Here is a 14392-nt window from a genome sequence, read left to right on the forward strand (position 1 = left end):
GGTGTGTGTCTGATCATTAAGGGTGTGTGTCTGATCATTGAGGGGGGTGTCTGATCATTGAGGGGGGTGTCTGAGCATTAAGGGGGTGTGTCTGATGATTGAGGGGGTGTCTGATGATTGAGGGGGTGTGTCTGATGATTGAGGGGGTGTGTCTGATCATTGAGGGGGTGTGTCTGAGCATTAAGGGGGTGTGTCTGATCATTGAGGGGGGTGTCTGAGCATTAAGAGGATGTGTCTGAGCATTGAGGGGGTGTGTCTGACCAGTTGTGTTACTGAGTGCTGATCACGGAGTGCGCTGGGTCTCACTCTGTTGCTATTGGACGGTGGAGTGATAGGCAGACAGGAAACTGGAGGTGAGACTATAATAATGGAGGTTGTTGGGCCAACTGTCTGTCTGAATACCTATTTGTGATGTCAGTCGGGTTTTGATGATATAATTTGAGTTACTTGGTGGCTGTTCTGTACATTTCTCCTCCTGGGGGGTCTGCTGTATATTTTGGCTGGAGCCGTGTGGTCGTCTGACTGGTATGGAGGAAACTCTGCTGTACAAAGAGTATAATGAAGGTTACATATTAAACATTTGAGGATGCACATCCAAGACGATGAGAACAACACAACAGGGCTAGATAATGCTGGCTGTCCTCCAGCCAGGAAATGGGGCGGAGCTCTATCTGACTGGCTGCACCTTCTAATGCACATTGTGACCTGTGCAAGATTGAACGGGAGGGGCCGGTACACCTGTGCAAGACTGAAGGGGAGGAGCCGGTACACCTGTGCAAGATTGAAGGGGAGGAGCCGATACACCTGTGCAAGACTGAAGGGGAGGAGCCGGTACACCTGTGCAAGACTGAAGGGGAGGAGCCGGTACATCTGTGCAAGACTGAAGGGGAGGAGCCGGTACATCTGTGCAAAACTGAAGGGGAGGCCGTAGGAAGGATTTCAGTTTTGGGCAGCAATGAGCATAAACATCTTTAAGTAACCCCATTTTGAAGACCTTCCTGCAGTCCCTGTCACTGTGACACCAGGATGAAAAATGGGCGGAGTAGTTGTCACCGGGAACAATATTAATATTGACTGATGTTGGAACCCTTCTTCAACTCTGTCGGTGTCCCCACCGGATAGATTCCCCATCACTTCCTATCCTGTACATGGCCAGACTACTGAACAGAAAGAACTGGCAGGTGTGTCAGGGTTAAGCTGGAACTGTTTCCAGAGGGAACTTAGCTGGAAGGAAGCTACGTAAGGGTGGAGTAGCCCTTGAAATCCCTGCTTTGAGTAGGTAGGTTAGTTGCAGCAATCTGGTGCCCTCCATCTGAAGACTGAGGCGGAGGCACCACATGTCCCAGTATATGAGCTACATAGGTTGTCCGTATGATCACCGAGCGCCCCTCATATATAACGCGGCACATGATATATCTCTAGGTGGCGCCACGTATGGATTAGGAGGCGTTGGCGGTGATGAAGACGTAGATTCTGGACAGGAAGGTGGTGACCGTCCCCTGCCGGAACAGCTTCATCTCTACGTCCAGAAGGAAGTCTTTGGGCTTCCTGACGGGTCTCTGGAGGTTCAGGATTCCTGTGTAGGGGTTGAATTTCCTGACGCTGAAATAATTCTCCTCGTCCCCCTTCTTGATGTCCATGATGATGTTGTCACCCGCATAGGCTGGCGAAGGGGCAATCCTGAAGATCTGGGCCGGGACCACCACACCGGTGGGGAAATTGAGGCGATGGTAGGAGATCCGCACCGGCGTGTTCTGACAGTCCTGATAGTTGAAGCATTGGATCCGCTCACATTTCCTGCAAAACAATAAACGACTACAATGAGAGAGAAGCAAGATGGCGGAGAAATGACTGATGGAGCTCCATCACTGTTGTCTGTTCTGGTAGACTGGATGGTCAACACACCCAATGGTCTTCTCCATCTCTATTAGTGAGATCTCTGCTCTGAGTTCCCAGGTCTATACACCTGCTGTGCCCATTATGAGGGGTTCCCACCATCCATGTGCCGAGTTCCCTGGTCTGTAACTCCACTGTGGCCATTATGAGGGGTCCCCACCATCTCTGTGCTGAGTTCCCAGGTCTGTACGCCCGCTGTGCCCATTATGAGGCATTCCCACCATCCCTGTGCCAAGTTCCCGGGTCTGTACATCCACTGTGCCCAACATGAGGTGTTCCCGCCATCCCTGTGCTGAGTTCCTGGCTCTATACACCGACTGCGCCTATCATGAGGGTTCCCACCATTACTGTGCTGAGTTCCAGGATCTGTACACTTCCAATGGTTCCCACCATTGCTGCTAGATTTGCACATTTATTTTAGAGAATGTAAAGGTGAAAACACTCCAGCTTTGGCAGGAACCTGCATTCAGTCTTCAATGGAGTCTTTCAAAAATTCAACATGCTTCAAAGGAGGGAAGACCCTGGTGGTGCTCCCCTCCTGCTGAAGCACCCAAGGCAATCGCCTGTTCTGCCCTCCCTTTGGCCCAGCCCTGATAGGTGTCAATGGACCAATGCCTTCTGATTTAATAGGTGTGGACATGGATGGTACAACGAGGTAGACCTTGCACCATTCAGACTTACATGTTCGAGACTCTTCTGTAGTTTTCTGGACATTCGAAGGACAGACACTTGTAACTCCCCAGAATATTGAAGCACTCCTCTGACGCTGAGCAGTTGTGGGTCCCGATTTCACATTCATCGATATCTGAGGAGAGAAAAAGGCTAATTTAGAGAAGAGCATCACCAGTCTCCACCAAGAGATGCTGCCATATTAAGCAAAGCACACTTGGGGGGGCACTGCCTTGATCTGGAGAGGATGTAGTAGTAGAAGGCCCTGCCTCCCAGGCTTCGTCTGAAGAGGATGTAGTGCTGTTAGGTCCTTCTTACCCAGGCTTTAACTGGAAAGGATGTAGTGCTGGAAGGTTCTTTCCCTCCCGGGATTGACCTGGAGAAGATGTAGTGGTGGAATGTGCTTGCCTACCATGCTTTGCCTGGTGAGGATGTGGTAGTAGAAGGCCCTCCCTCCCAGGCTTTGTCTGGAACTATGTAGTAGTGGAACGCTCTTCCCTCCCAGGCTTTAACTGGAAATGATGTAGTGCTGGAAGGTTCTTTCCCTCCCGGGATTGGCCTGTAGAAAATATTGTGGTGGAATGTGCTTGCCTACCATGCTGTGCCTGGTGAGGATGTAGTAGTAGAAGGCCCTGCCTCCCAGGCTTTGTCTGCAGAGGATGTGGTGGTGGAACATTCTTCAGTCCCAAGCTTTGACTGGAAAGGATGTTGTGGTGGATTATTCTTCCCTCCCAGGCTTTGGCAAGAGAGGATGTAGCTCTAGAAGGTCTTTGCCTCCCAGGCTTTGTCTGAAGAGGATGTAGTGCTGTTAGGTCCTTCTTACCCAGGCTTTGCCTGGAGAGGATGTAGTGATGGAAGGCTCCTTCCCTCCTAGAATTGGCCTGGAGAAGATATAGTGGTGGAATGTCCTTACCTACCATGCTTTGCCTGGTGAGGATATGGTAGTAGAAGGTCCTCCCTCCCAGGCTTTGTCTGGAGTGTATGTAGTAGTGGAACGCTCTTCCCTCCCAGGCTTTAACTGGAAAGGATGTAGTGCTGGAAGGTTCTTTCGCTCCCGGGATTGGCATGGAGAAAATGTAGTGGTGGAATGTGCTTGCCTACCATGCTTTGCCTGGTGAGGATGTGGTAGTAGAAGGCCCTCCCTCCCAGGCTTTGTCTGGAACTATGTAGTAGTGGAACGCTCTTCCCTCCCAGGCTTTAACTGGAAAGGATGTAGTGCTGGAAGGTTCTTTCCCTCCCGGGATTGGCCTGTAGAAAATATTGTGGTGGAATGTGCTTGCCTACCATGCTGTGCCTGGTGAGGGTGTAGTAGTAGAAGGCCCTGCCTCCCAGGCTTTGTCTGCAGAGGATGTGGTGGTGGAACATTCTTCAGTCCCAAGCTTTGACTGGAAAGGATGTTGTGGTGGATTATTCTTCCCTCCCAGGCTTTGGCAAGAGAGGATGTAGCTCTAGAAGGTCTTTGCCTCCCAGGCTTTGTCTGAAGAGGATGTAGTGCTGTTAGGTCCTTCTTACCCAGGCTTTGCCTGGAGAGGATGTAGTGATGGAAGGCTCCTTCCCTCCTAGAATTGGCCTGGAGAAGATATAGTGGTGGAATGTCCTTACCTACCATGCTTTGCCTGGTGAGGATATGGTAGTAGAAGGTCCTCCCTCCCAGGCTTTGTCTGGAGTGTATGTAGTAGTGGAACGCTCTTCCCTCCCAGGCTTTAACTGGAAAGGATGTAGTGCTGGAAGGTTCTTTCGCTCCCGGGATTGGCATGGAGAAAATGTAGTGGTGGAATGTGCTTGCCTACCATGCTTTGCCTGGTGAGGATGTAGTAGTAGAAGGCCCTGCCTCCCAGGCTTTGTCTGGAGAGGATGTAGTGGTGGAAGGTCTTTCTCACCCAGGCTTTACCTAGTTAAGATGTAGTGATGGAACGTTCTTGCCTGGAGAAGATGTAGTGATGGAGTGCACTTCCCTACCATGTTCTGCCTGGTGAGGATGTGAGTTTAGCGTGTCCAGTTCCTTCCACCCAGGCTACTGCCCGAGGAGGGTCTAGCTACTTAGAGGTCCAGTCTTGCCTGCCAAGCCCTTGTCTGCAGAAGAAAGCCAGAGCCAAGAGAAGAGTGTTGTTCTCCTAGCTGCTCATCTGGCTCCAGAATGTCCTAAGTGGCCTGTGGCAGAGGCCTGAAGAGTCCTAACCAGATCTGTGGTAGAGGTTCAAAACACTTAGGTCGCTGCTCATCTGGGCCTACAGAATCTACATTAGCCTGTGGCAGAGGCATAGAGAGTTCTAACCTGACCTATGGCAGATGTTACGAGATATTACCAAGTACTACTGAGCGTAAGGGGATGTTTTTGTGTTTTTTGGGGTATCCTGCACTCCAAGACAACTGAGCCAATAAATTGCGAAAAAAGATAGAAGGTACTGAAACCTGTCTGTGGCCGTCAGTGGATCAGTGCGTTATTTGGGTGCAGGTCACCATTATGAAGGTGTGAGAACCCATTAATATCCAGGAGCTTCTGAGGGCCTCATTGTTGCTCTCCCGTCCAATACTTCCTAGCAGAGAAAGCGCACCCCTCTGTCTTCTGGACACTCCTGAAACCACTGGGCGACATGGGGATTTTAACAAGCTACAAAAATCCAAAATCAGACTTCACTTCTCTCTGAGATATTTGCCCACACACAGATCTGCATTAGACACAACATACATGAAGATGTTCCTTTGGGGTTCTTCCCTACTTAAATGTATTTTTTTCTGTGTTTTATTGTCCTGCATTAGGTTTTCATGTTTTAGAGTATGCTTAAATCTGTTGGTGGTTTTGGGCCACTTGTTTACTATGTGGTTTGGTATCTTCCTTTGTCCTCCCCTCCTAGTTCAGCCCAAGCTAGACCCTACCCACTTCTTCCATGTTCCCTCAGTCAGTCTTAGTAGTTCACAGAGACAGGGCTTAGGAAAGTCATAGTCTTCTTACAGTTCGAACGACTGGAAAATCATCCTCTGTAGTGCAATTGGCTGAAGTAAAATTGTGCTGGATTGAACTTCTGTGCCTTATTGAAGAGTTAAGCTGTCTGTGGATGGTACCAAGTCAGCAAGTGTTCGGACAGACTGAGTCTAAGAAGATACCTTTGCAGGACAGCCCATTGGCTGTCATGGTGTAGCCGTTCTCGGGGCAGGCACACTGGTAGCTCCCCGGCGTGTTGACGCAGGCGAAGACGCACAGGGTGCCGATGCTCTGCTGACACTCGTCTATATCTGGAATTGGAGAAGGAACAGTTACAAAGGGGCTCCACGTTCTGCCCGTTTTCTGGCAGGAAATGGATCGGATTGGTTGTTACCTTCACAGGAGACGCCGTCGTCGCCCAGCTTGTAGCCCTCCTTGCAGTAACACTGGTACGAGCCGTAGATGTTGGTGCACTCCTGGTTGCACGGGTTCTGATCACACTCATTCACATCTGTGGGGGAAGCATTTGGGGGGGGGGTAAAAAATGAGGATTAAAGCTGAACTTTACCTAGAAATTATACTGAATCCAATGCAGACATCTTTCAGGGGTATAAATATCAAACATTTGTTGGCCGAATGTCAGAAGCATTTGTGAAAGATGGCTGGGCCAGCACAGACAGTAACTAGACACGCCCAGATGTGGAGAGGGCTATGACATGCATGGAAGGAGGGGCCTGTGATGATAACATGATAGCACTGATATGTCATCCGGTATGTACATTGTGTCATTCATGAGCAGGGAAGAGCGGCCGATGGACGCCATTACCTTCACAGTGTCGCCCGTCCTGGGACAAGCGGAATCCCGCAAAACAAGAACAGCGATAAGAGCCCACCGTGTTCTCACAGGTGTGGTGACACAGGCGCCCCGGGTAGGTCCAGCATTCGTTTATATCTACAAAATAGAATAAAATAGGGATAGGATAATAAAATTATCACCGAAGGTTTACTATACCTCACCTGCAGGATCAGGTACCTGAAATCTACCAGAACCAGCTTCATCCAAAGTACAGGAGACCCACCCCTGAGGAGCTGACAATGCTGTTTCTCATCTCTGAGGAGCTGACAGTGTTGTTCCTCACCACCGAGGATTTTACATTGTTGTTCCTCACCCCTGAGGAGCTGACAATGATATTTCTCACCCCTGAGGAGCTGGAAAAGTTGTTCCTCACCCCTGAGATGCTGACAATGTTGTTCCTCACCTTTGAGGGGGTGACAGTGTTGTTTCTCACTCCCAAAGGGGTGATGAAGTTGTTCCTCAGTGCTGAGGAACTGACATTGTTGTTCCTGACCCCTGAGGAGCTGACAGTGATGTTCCTCACCCCTGAGGGGGTGACAATGTTTTTCCTCACCCTAGGGGAGCTGACGATGTTGTTCCTCACCCCCGAGGAGCTGATGATGTTATTCCTCATCCCCGAGGAGCTGACAATGTTGTTCCTCACCCCTGAGGAGCTGACAATGTTGTTCCTCACCCCTGAGGAGCTGACAATGATGTTCCTCACCCTAGGGGAGGTGATGATGTTGTTCCTCACCCCTAAGGAGCTGACAATGTTGTTCCTCACCCCTGAGGAACTGACAATGTTGTTCCTCACCCCTGAGAAGCTGACAATGTTGTTCCTCACCCCCAAGGGGTTGACAATGTTTTTCCTCACCCCTGAGGAGCTGATCAAGTTGTTCCTCACCCCCTGAGGAGCTGAACATTTTGTTTCTCACCCCTGAGGAGCTCACAATGTTGCTTCTTACCCCTGAGGAGCTCACAATGTTGTTCCTCACCCTTGAAGAGCTCACAATTCACTAGCCTCACCACAGATTCAAACAGCCTCTGGGGACAAGCTAAGCAGAGCAAGTTCAGCTCATCTTCCAGCTGTTTTTGAATTGTGGATAAAAAGATAAAAACTCCATGCAGACATTGTTCTAGATGGGGACAGAAACTCTTGACTCCGCCTCCGATATGTCACACCACTAATAACTAACCCACTGAGCCAACACGGTGATACTTATTGATTATTAATAAATATATTCATTCCTATCTGACATCAATCAGATGATGGGAGTGCTGTGTGAGTGATCCGATCTTACCGATACACACCCTCCTGAATGTGTCGTAGCGATAGCCGGCCTTACAGTTACAGCGATATGATCCGGGTACATTGGTGCAGGTCTGTTCGGAGGAGCAGTTGTGGATCCCAGCGCTGCACTCGTCAAAATCTGCAACAAGGAAGAAGATGAATGCTGAGGGGGATATTTATAAAGAATCTGGAGCTACCGTTTCCATCCTGCAAAACTGCAAGTACATTCGTTCTGTGCGAATAGAGGCAAAATCAAATGTTATTCAGCTCTTTCCTCTGCAGGTTGATTGTTATTCATACATAAGAATAGAGTGAATCTGGAAAATACCATAATATGGCCAGTAGATGGAGCCGACGATCACAGAACATAGGTATTTATTGCCTGTAATCATCAGCTCCACCTAATGGCCATAATGTGGTATTTTCCTGATTTTTTCCAATTTTTTAGGAAATGTGCGGAATACATAAAAAAGGGAATGTATAAATCTTTCTTTGCCTCCTACCCTGTCCTTTCACACTGTGGACAAATGCTCTCTTTGCCCTTATTAGAATGTTAGGCTCCTATCAGACGGGGTGGACCCGTCAGCGGATCTGCCTGCTCAGCGGGGGATCTCTCCACTGATCCCTGCTGAGCAGGCGGATGACAGGTCTTTGTCCGCTCCGCTTCTGCAGAGTGGATACAGACATGGCCCGCTGTCCTCTATAGGGCAGTTGGATGGAAACGGACCATTTGTCCATTTCCACCCAACTGTCACTCAATCCACCGGACGGTATATTTGAAAATGTATTTTGAAAAATATTTTTCATATATTTTGTAATATATAAAAAACGCATTTCAACATACAGTGCATATATATATATATATATTGAAGAATATTGAATACGGCCGAAATTGTAGTATTTCAAATCAATGTCAATACATTTTGGAAGAATATTTAAAAAATATATTTAAAATATATTTTTCTTCCATGTGGGGAGTGACCCCCAGACGGCCCAGGCTCCCACCCCTACCCCCTTTGTGTTTCTGATCTCCCCCTCACCGATGCACATGGTGCCGTTCTCGTTGGGTCGGTATCCTCGGTTGCAGTTGAGGTGTTTTCTCTGGCACACGTACGATCCCAGGGTGTTGACGCAAGTGAAGCCAGGCTTGCAGGGGGCGGGGCTCGCCGCACATTCGTTAACATCTGACAGAGAGAAGGTAAAAAAAAAAAAGGTACAAAAATTCAGAGAGAAACATTTTCCGAGATGGAAATCTGGAGTCCAGAACGTGACCCGGGCTGAACCGCAAGAGGGAACCTTCCAGCGGGGACACCTCTGCTGGTGACAAGTAGGGAAGCATTCCTCTCACTTCCTGTTGTGTCTCTGGGGCAGGATGTGAAGAAAAATCCCCCCCAAAAGGGACATAGAACGAAAAAAAAATCACTAATCCATAAAAATTTTTACATTTTTGTCCAGGGAAACGTTCTACATTCCAGGCCTTTCTTCCTGCACCGGCTGGAGAGTCTACATTGGCATCACTATGCCCCCCGATTCTGAGGCCTTAATGTTACCTTGGCACACTCCCTCTTCCAGGAGGAACCCGGACTGGCACATCACCTCCGGCACACATACAAATGATCCGACCGTGTTGACGCAGCGCTCGCTTCTAGCGCAGTTGTGTGTGTTCAGAGCGCATTCATCAATATCTGCCAATAAAATACAATTATAAAATGAAAGGTTACTATTTATAGCAAGTGCCAAGATTGGATACAAATGTTCCCCTCCCCCCCAATTATACAGATATGTTCTCTGCCCCTCAGTACCCGGGGCCCTTAGGCAGAGGCCTCAGCGGTAACACTGGTCCTTTGGGGGCCACCTACCCTTGTCTGGCTTGGGTGTTGGTTCTGGTTTTGCTGGGATCTTTATATCCGGTGGGATGAGCTGCTCTTCTCCATTACAGCACAGGATCATCATGTGGTTACAGGGGTAGCCCAGGTTCATGTTGGACTCGCAGGAATGCCCCTCCTTCCTGATCTTCAGCCCCAGGGAGCAGCAGTCGCAGCACAGCTGAAAAGCAATGTACATCAGGTGACAACGTGCTCCCCTGCAATGCCAACGTACGGCGTGAATATCATCGATATGTCGCCAACTTTCCCATTGTGGGCTTACAAGGGGTTAACTTGTTTTTCTCCGGGATGGGCAGAGAAGAATATGTTCCCACACACATCACCCTTCTGTGACCCGAATAAACATCCAGAAAGGAATTCACATGAAGATATTATATCAGCCAACAACAACAGTAAATGAAGGTCCTGTGTGTATATATATGTATATATATTTTATTTGAACTGACAACGTTCATGAAAAATGGAGTGTCCGGGGGACGGGGAGGCTGGGGATCAGCACTGCCGGAGATAGACGAGTCCTGAAAGAAATACGGGTGGGAAGGAATGCTTCACTTTTCTGAACGGCCAACAATAATGGTAAACCAATAGGAAGGATAAATAGATTTTCACTATATGGCCAAAAGTATGTGAACCCCCCTTTAATGATGGAGTCCAGCTGTCTCCAGTGAAGGGTCCTGGTAATGCTCCATCATAGAAAGACACTGGACACAATTGTGCTCTTCCAACCTTCTGGTGACAGTTTGGTGAAGACCCTTTTCTATTCCACCATGACTGTCCCCTATGTACAAAGCCAGATCCACAAAGACATGGATGACCAGTTTGGTGTGGAGGAACTCGAGTGTCCAGCACAGAGCTCTGACCTCAACCCTATTTTTGGAAGACTTTTGGTATAAGGTCTTCTCATCCAACATCAGCACCCGCCGTTAAGCCTATAGAACAGCTTTGGGATGCCAAAGGTTTTCAATAGGTTTGAGGTCATGGAGGAACTCAAATGTCCTGCACAGAGCCCTGACCTCAACCCTAATAAATACAGATTGTGATCCAGGCCTTCTCATCCAACAACAGTCTGGTTCTTGGAGGATCATGACTAAAGAACTCTTCCAGTAATGGTAAAGGGGTCATCCCACTCAAAACTGATAGTCTATATGGCCCTAAGGGTGTGAACACCCCTCCAATGGAGCTCAGATGTTCAGAATGGCACAGTACATGGGGAGTCAGGAGGGCACAGTACAGGTTCTGGGATGCTGCTAGAGCCATCCTGGGACAGCTTAGTAAGAAGCGTGACTGTCCCAGCAAATCCGAGACAGCTGGCAAGTATGATGTAATGCAAGATTATTATGGGTCTCCCCTGCACTTGGGGCCCCTGGGCATTGCCCAGGGGTGACCATGCATTAGGACAACCCTGACTGTCCCTGTGTACAAAGCCAGCTCCATAAAGACATGGTTTCATCTGTTTTGTGTGGAGGAACTCGAGTATCCTGCACAGAGCCCTGACTTCAACCCTACTGAACACCTTTGGGATGAATTGGAATGCCAATAGTGAGTTAGGTTTTATTATCCAACATCAGTGCCTGACCTCACAAAAGGGGACAAATTCTCACATACACCCTCCAAAATCTTGTGGAAAGCCTTCTCAGAAGAGTGGAGGATGGTATAGCCACAAAGGGGCAACTCCATATAGGTGTGATGGGTGAAAGAACTTGAGTGTCCTGTACAGAGCCTGACCTTAACCCTACAGAATGCCTTTGGGATAATCTGGAACACCAACTGGGAGTCAAGTCTTTTTTTTGGGTGCCCAACATGTGAGCCTGTTTTTTTCCATCCAACATCAGTACCTGACCTCACAGATGGTCACAACTTCCAACAGACACCCTCCAAAACCTTGTGGAAAGTTTTCCCAGAAGAGTGGAGGATGTTATAGCCACATATTAGGGCAAATCCATATTAGTGGCCTTGGTTTTGGATTGGGATGCCATACAAGCTCATAGAGGTGTGATAATCAGGTGTCCACAAAGCCAGCTACATAAAGACATGGTTTGACTGGTTTGGTGTGGACTAGCACCAGTTTCCTTTCCAGAGCCCTAACCTCAACTCTTCTGAACACCACTTGGATGAATTGGAACGTTGATAGTGAGCCAGGTCTTCTCACCCAACATCAGTACCTGACCTCACAAATGGCCACAAAATCCCACAAACACCCTTCAAAGTTTTGTGGAAAGTCTCCCTAGAAGAGTGGAGGATGTTATAGTCACAAAATGGGTCCAACACCAAATTAATGGTCATGGTGGGGGCAACTTCACATTAGCTGCTATTGTTTTGGAATGGGATGTCCTACAAGCTCATAGAGGTGTGATGGTCAGGTGTCTACAAAGCCAGCTCCATAAAGTCATGGTTTGACCATTGTGGGGGAACTTGAGTGTTGTGTACAGAACCCTGACCTCAACCCTACTGAACACCTTCAGGATTAAAATACAAAATGTATATTAGAATTACATATATGCTGTAGGGCTCACCTCACGGAGGTCTAAATCTACTAGAGTTTGATGTGAATGAACTTGTATGTCCTGTACAGAGCCCTAACCTCAACCCTACTGAACACATTTTGAGGAAATTCTGATGGTGAGCCAGGTCTTCTCATCCAACATCAGTACCTGACCTTCCAAATGTTCCTTTAGCTGATTGGATACAAATTCCCACAGACATACTCCAAAATTTTGTGATAAGCCTTTCCAGAAGAGTAAAGCCAGTTCCATAAAGACATGGTCTGACCAGTTTGGTGTGGAGGAACTCGAGTGTCCTGCACAGAGCCCTGACCTCAACCCTACTGAACACCTTTGGGATGAATTGCAACACCGATGGTGAGCCAGGTCTTCTCATCTAACATCAGTACTTGACCTCACAAATGGGCACAAATTCCCACAGACACCCTCCAAAATCTTGTAGAAAACCTTCCTAGAAGCAAGGATGTTATAGTCACAGAGGGGGGCAACTACATATTAATGGCCATGGTACAGTAGAGATGTCCAACAAACCCAGAGCTCTGACCTCAACTTTAATGAACACCTCTGGGATGAAATTGTAGATTGCAGATTGTAAACCAGGTCTTTTTTTGGTGCCCAACATGAGGCCCAACATACGAGCCAGGTCTTCCGCCCAACGGTACCTGACCTCACAAATAGGTAAGCATTCCCACAGACACTCTCCTAAATTCTTGTGGAAAACCTTCAAAGAAGAGTGGAGGGTGTTAAAGGCACAAAGGAGGGCTACTCCATATTAGTGGCTGGCCATGGTTTTGGAATTTGAGGCCAAACAAGCACATAGAAGAGTGATGGTCAGTGGTACGCAAACAATTGGCCATAGAGTGTGTATATATTTTCTTGGGTGAGCCTGCCGCCTTTCAAATTCTGCACCTGAGTTAAAGTGCCGTGTGTACAACCCTGTCCAGCTGGGCAGCGGGGACGATGGTAAAACTGACCATTTGGGTACTCGGGCACTGCCTGAGGGCCTGGGGTCGATAGGGGGCCCCGTGAGATGCCCCTGGTACCTTTCATAGGCTTTTTTGGGTGTGGTTTGAGTGTTGGCGAGGACACGGGCCCCATGATCCCATATTGCCTGGGGGCCCCATGAGTTGTCAGTCCGCCCCTGGTAAAACCACATCTCAACCGCCTGATTTACCCGCTTTCCCCAGCCACCCGTCTGAATGAGCCCTCTTAGACAGTGGGAATCCTAAATCCTGCAGCATCACAATTCACCGGCAGGTGGCGCTCTCAGCTGGGCTCATTGATATGTTGCATTTGATATCATAGGAGTTTGGCAGAAATCTCACCTTAAAGTGCGATCGCTCACAAAGGTCGTTCTCCATGGCTAAGCAGATACCACCTTCCTTGGCGGCGATCATCCCGGCGATGCAGGTGTTCTCCTTGATGTAGGATAGGCAGCACTGCCTCTGAGCCAGCCTGCAACACAGCAGAAAATAGTTATATTCCCATAACTTGGGGCTCATTCACATCTACATCTGCAGAAAAAAAAAGTGACCGCGAAAAGTGACTTAGTACAGCTGCACGGCGGTTCCGATTGGTCCGTTATGTGCTGTGATGCTCTGGAAGTTTCAGAGGTCCAGATGTGCCTCTGGGATAGAAGCGTTGGAAATTCAAAATGGTACAGTTGTCACTGAAACAGGAAGTTAAGAGGAAACCCACACAGCGTGGGGAGAACATGCAAAGTCTATGCAGATAGTGCCCTGGGGGGGACTTAGACTGGGGGCCCCAGTGCGGCAAGGCAGCAGTGCTAACTACAGCTAGACCACTGTGACTTTAATGTCCAATTGGTGGTCTGGCGGGTTGTTCCTGACAAAGCTTTACTTTACTTGGCTGCAGTGGAGAAAGTCGCTGACCCATCTGCATTGCCCGGCAGTGGTGCCAGGAACAGAATACAAAAAAATCAATTTTGGTACTAAAAGGCATTTTTTTTTTAAATTTTGGATTATAAGCTCCGTCAGTTTTTTTTTTTGCACCTGTCTCCCCATTCACTTCCTGTTCTAAAGCCACCACAGGAAGTGAGAAGAAATTCCTCCAAAGTGAGAGCCCAGAGTGTCCCCAGGTCTCCGGTGATTGTGCGTTGGGTGGAATGTTGCCAGGTCTCCGGTGACTGTGGGTTGGGTGGAATGTTGCCAGGTCTCCGGTGACTGTGGGTTGGGTGGAATGTTGCCATGTCTCCGGTGACTGTGCGTTGGGTGGAGTGTTGCCAGGTCTCCGGTGATTGTGGGTTGGGTGGAGTGTTGCCAGGTCTCCAGTGATTGTGCGTTGGGTGGAGTGTTGCCAGGTCTCCGGTGATTGTGGGTTGGGTGGAGTGTGGCCAGGTCTCTGGTGATTGTGTGTTGGGTGGAGTGTTGC

The 14392-nt window shown here is 48.6% G+C and overlaps 1 protein-coding gene across 1 annotated transcript in view; it reads right to left on the bottom strand.

The window, feature by feature from the left end:
* Window positions 1–540: 540 nt before the first annotated feature.
* LOC149428706 (fibulin-2-like) overlaps window positions 541–14392 on the bottom strand; it is a 56923-nt gene continuing 43071 nt past the window's right edge. The window contains 10 exon segments of the mRNA XM_089667095.1: window positions 541–1797; window positions 2578–2701; window positions 5671–5799; window positions 5883–5999; window positions 6315–6440; window positions 7625–7753; window positions 8655–8798; window positions 9165–9299; window positions 9474–9660; window positions 13327–13456. Of these exon segments, the coding sequence (XP_089523221.1) occupies window positions 1440–1797; window positions 2578–2701; window positions 5671–5799; window positions 5883–5999; window positions 6315–6440; window positions 7625–7753; window positions 8655–8798; window positions 9165–9299; window positions 9474–9660; window positions 13327–13456 (1579 nt within the window). The 3' untranslated portion in view covers window positions 541–1439.

The sequence above is a fragment of the Staurois parvus genome, unplaced genomic scaffold, assembly GCF_062004578.1.
Source record: "Staurois parvus isolate SC_StPar_1 unplaced genomic scaffold, SC_StPar_1.0 ptg003020l, whole genome shotgun sequence".
NCBI lineage: Eukaryota > Metazoa > Chordata > Amphibia > Anura > Ranidae > Staurois > Staurois parvus.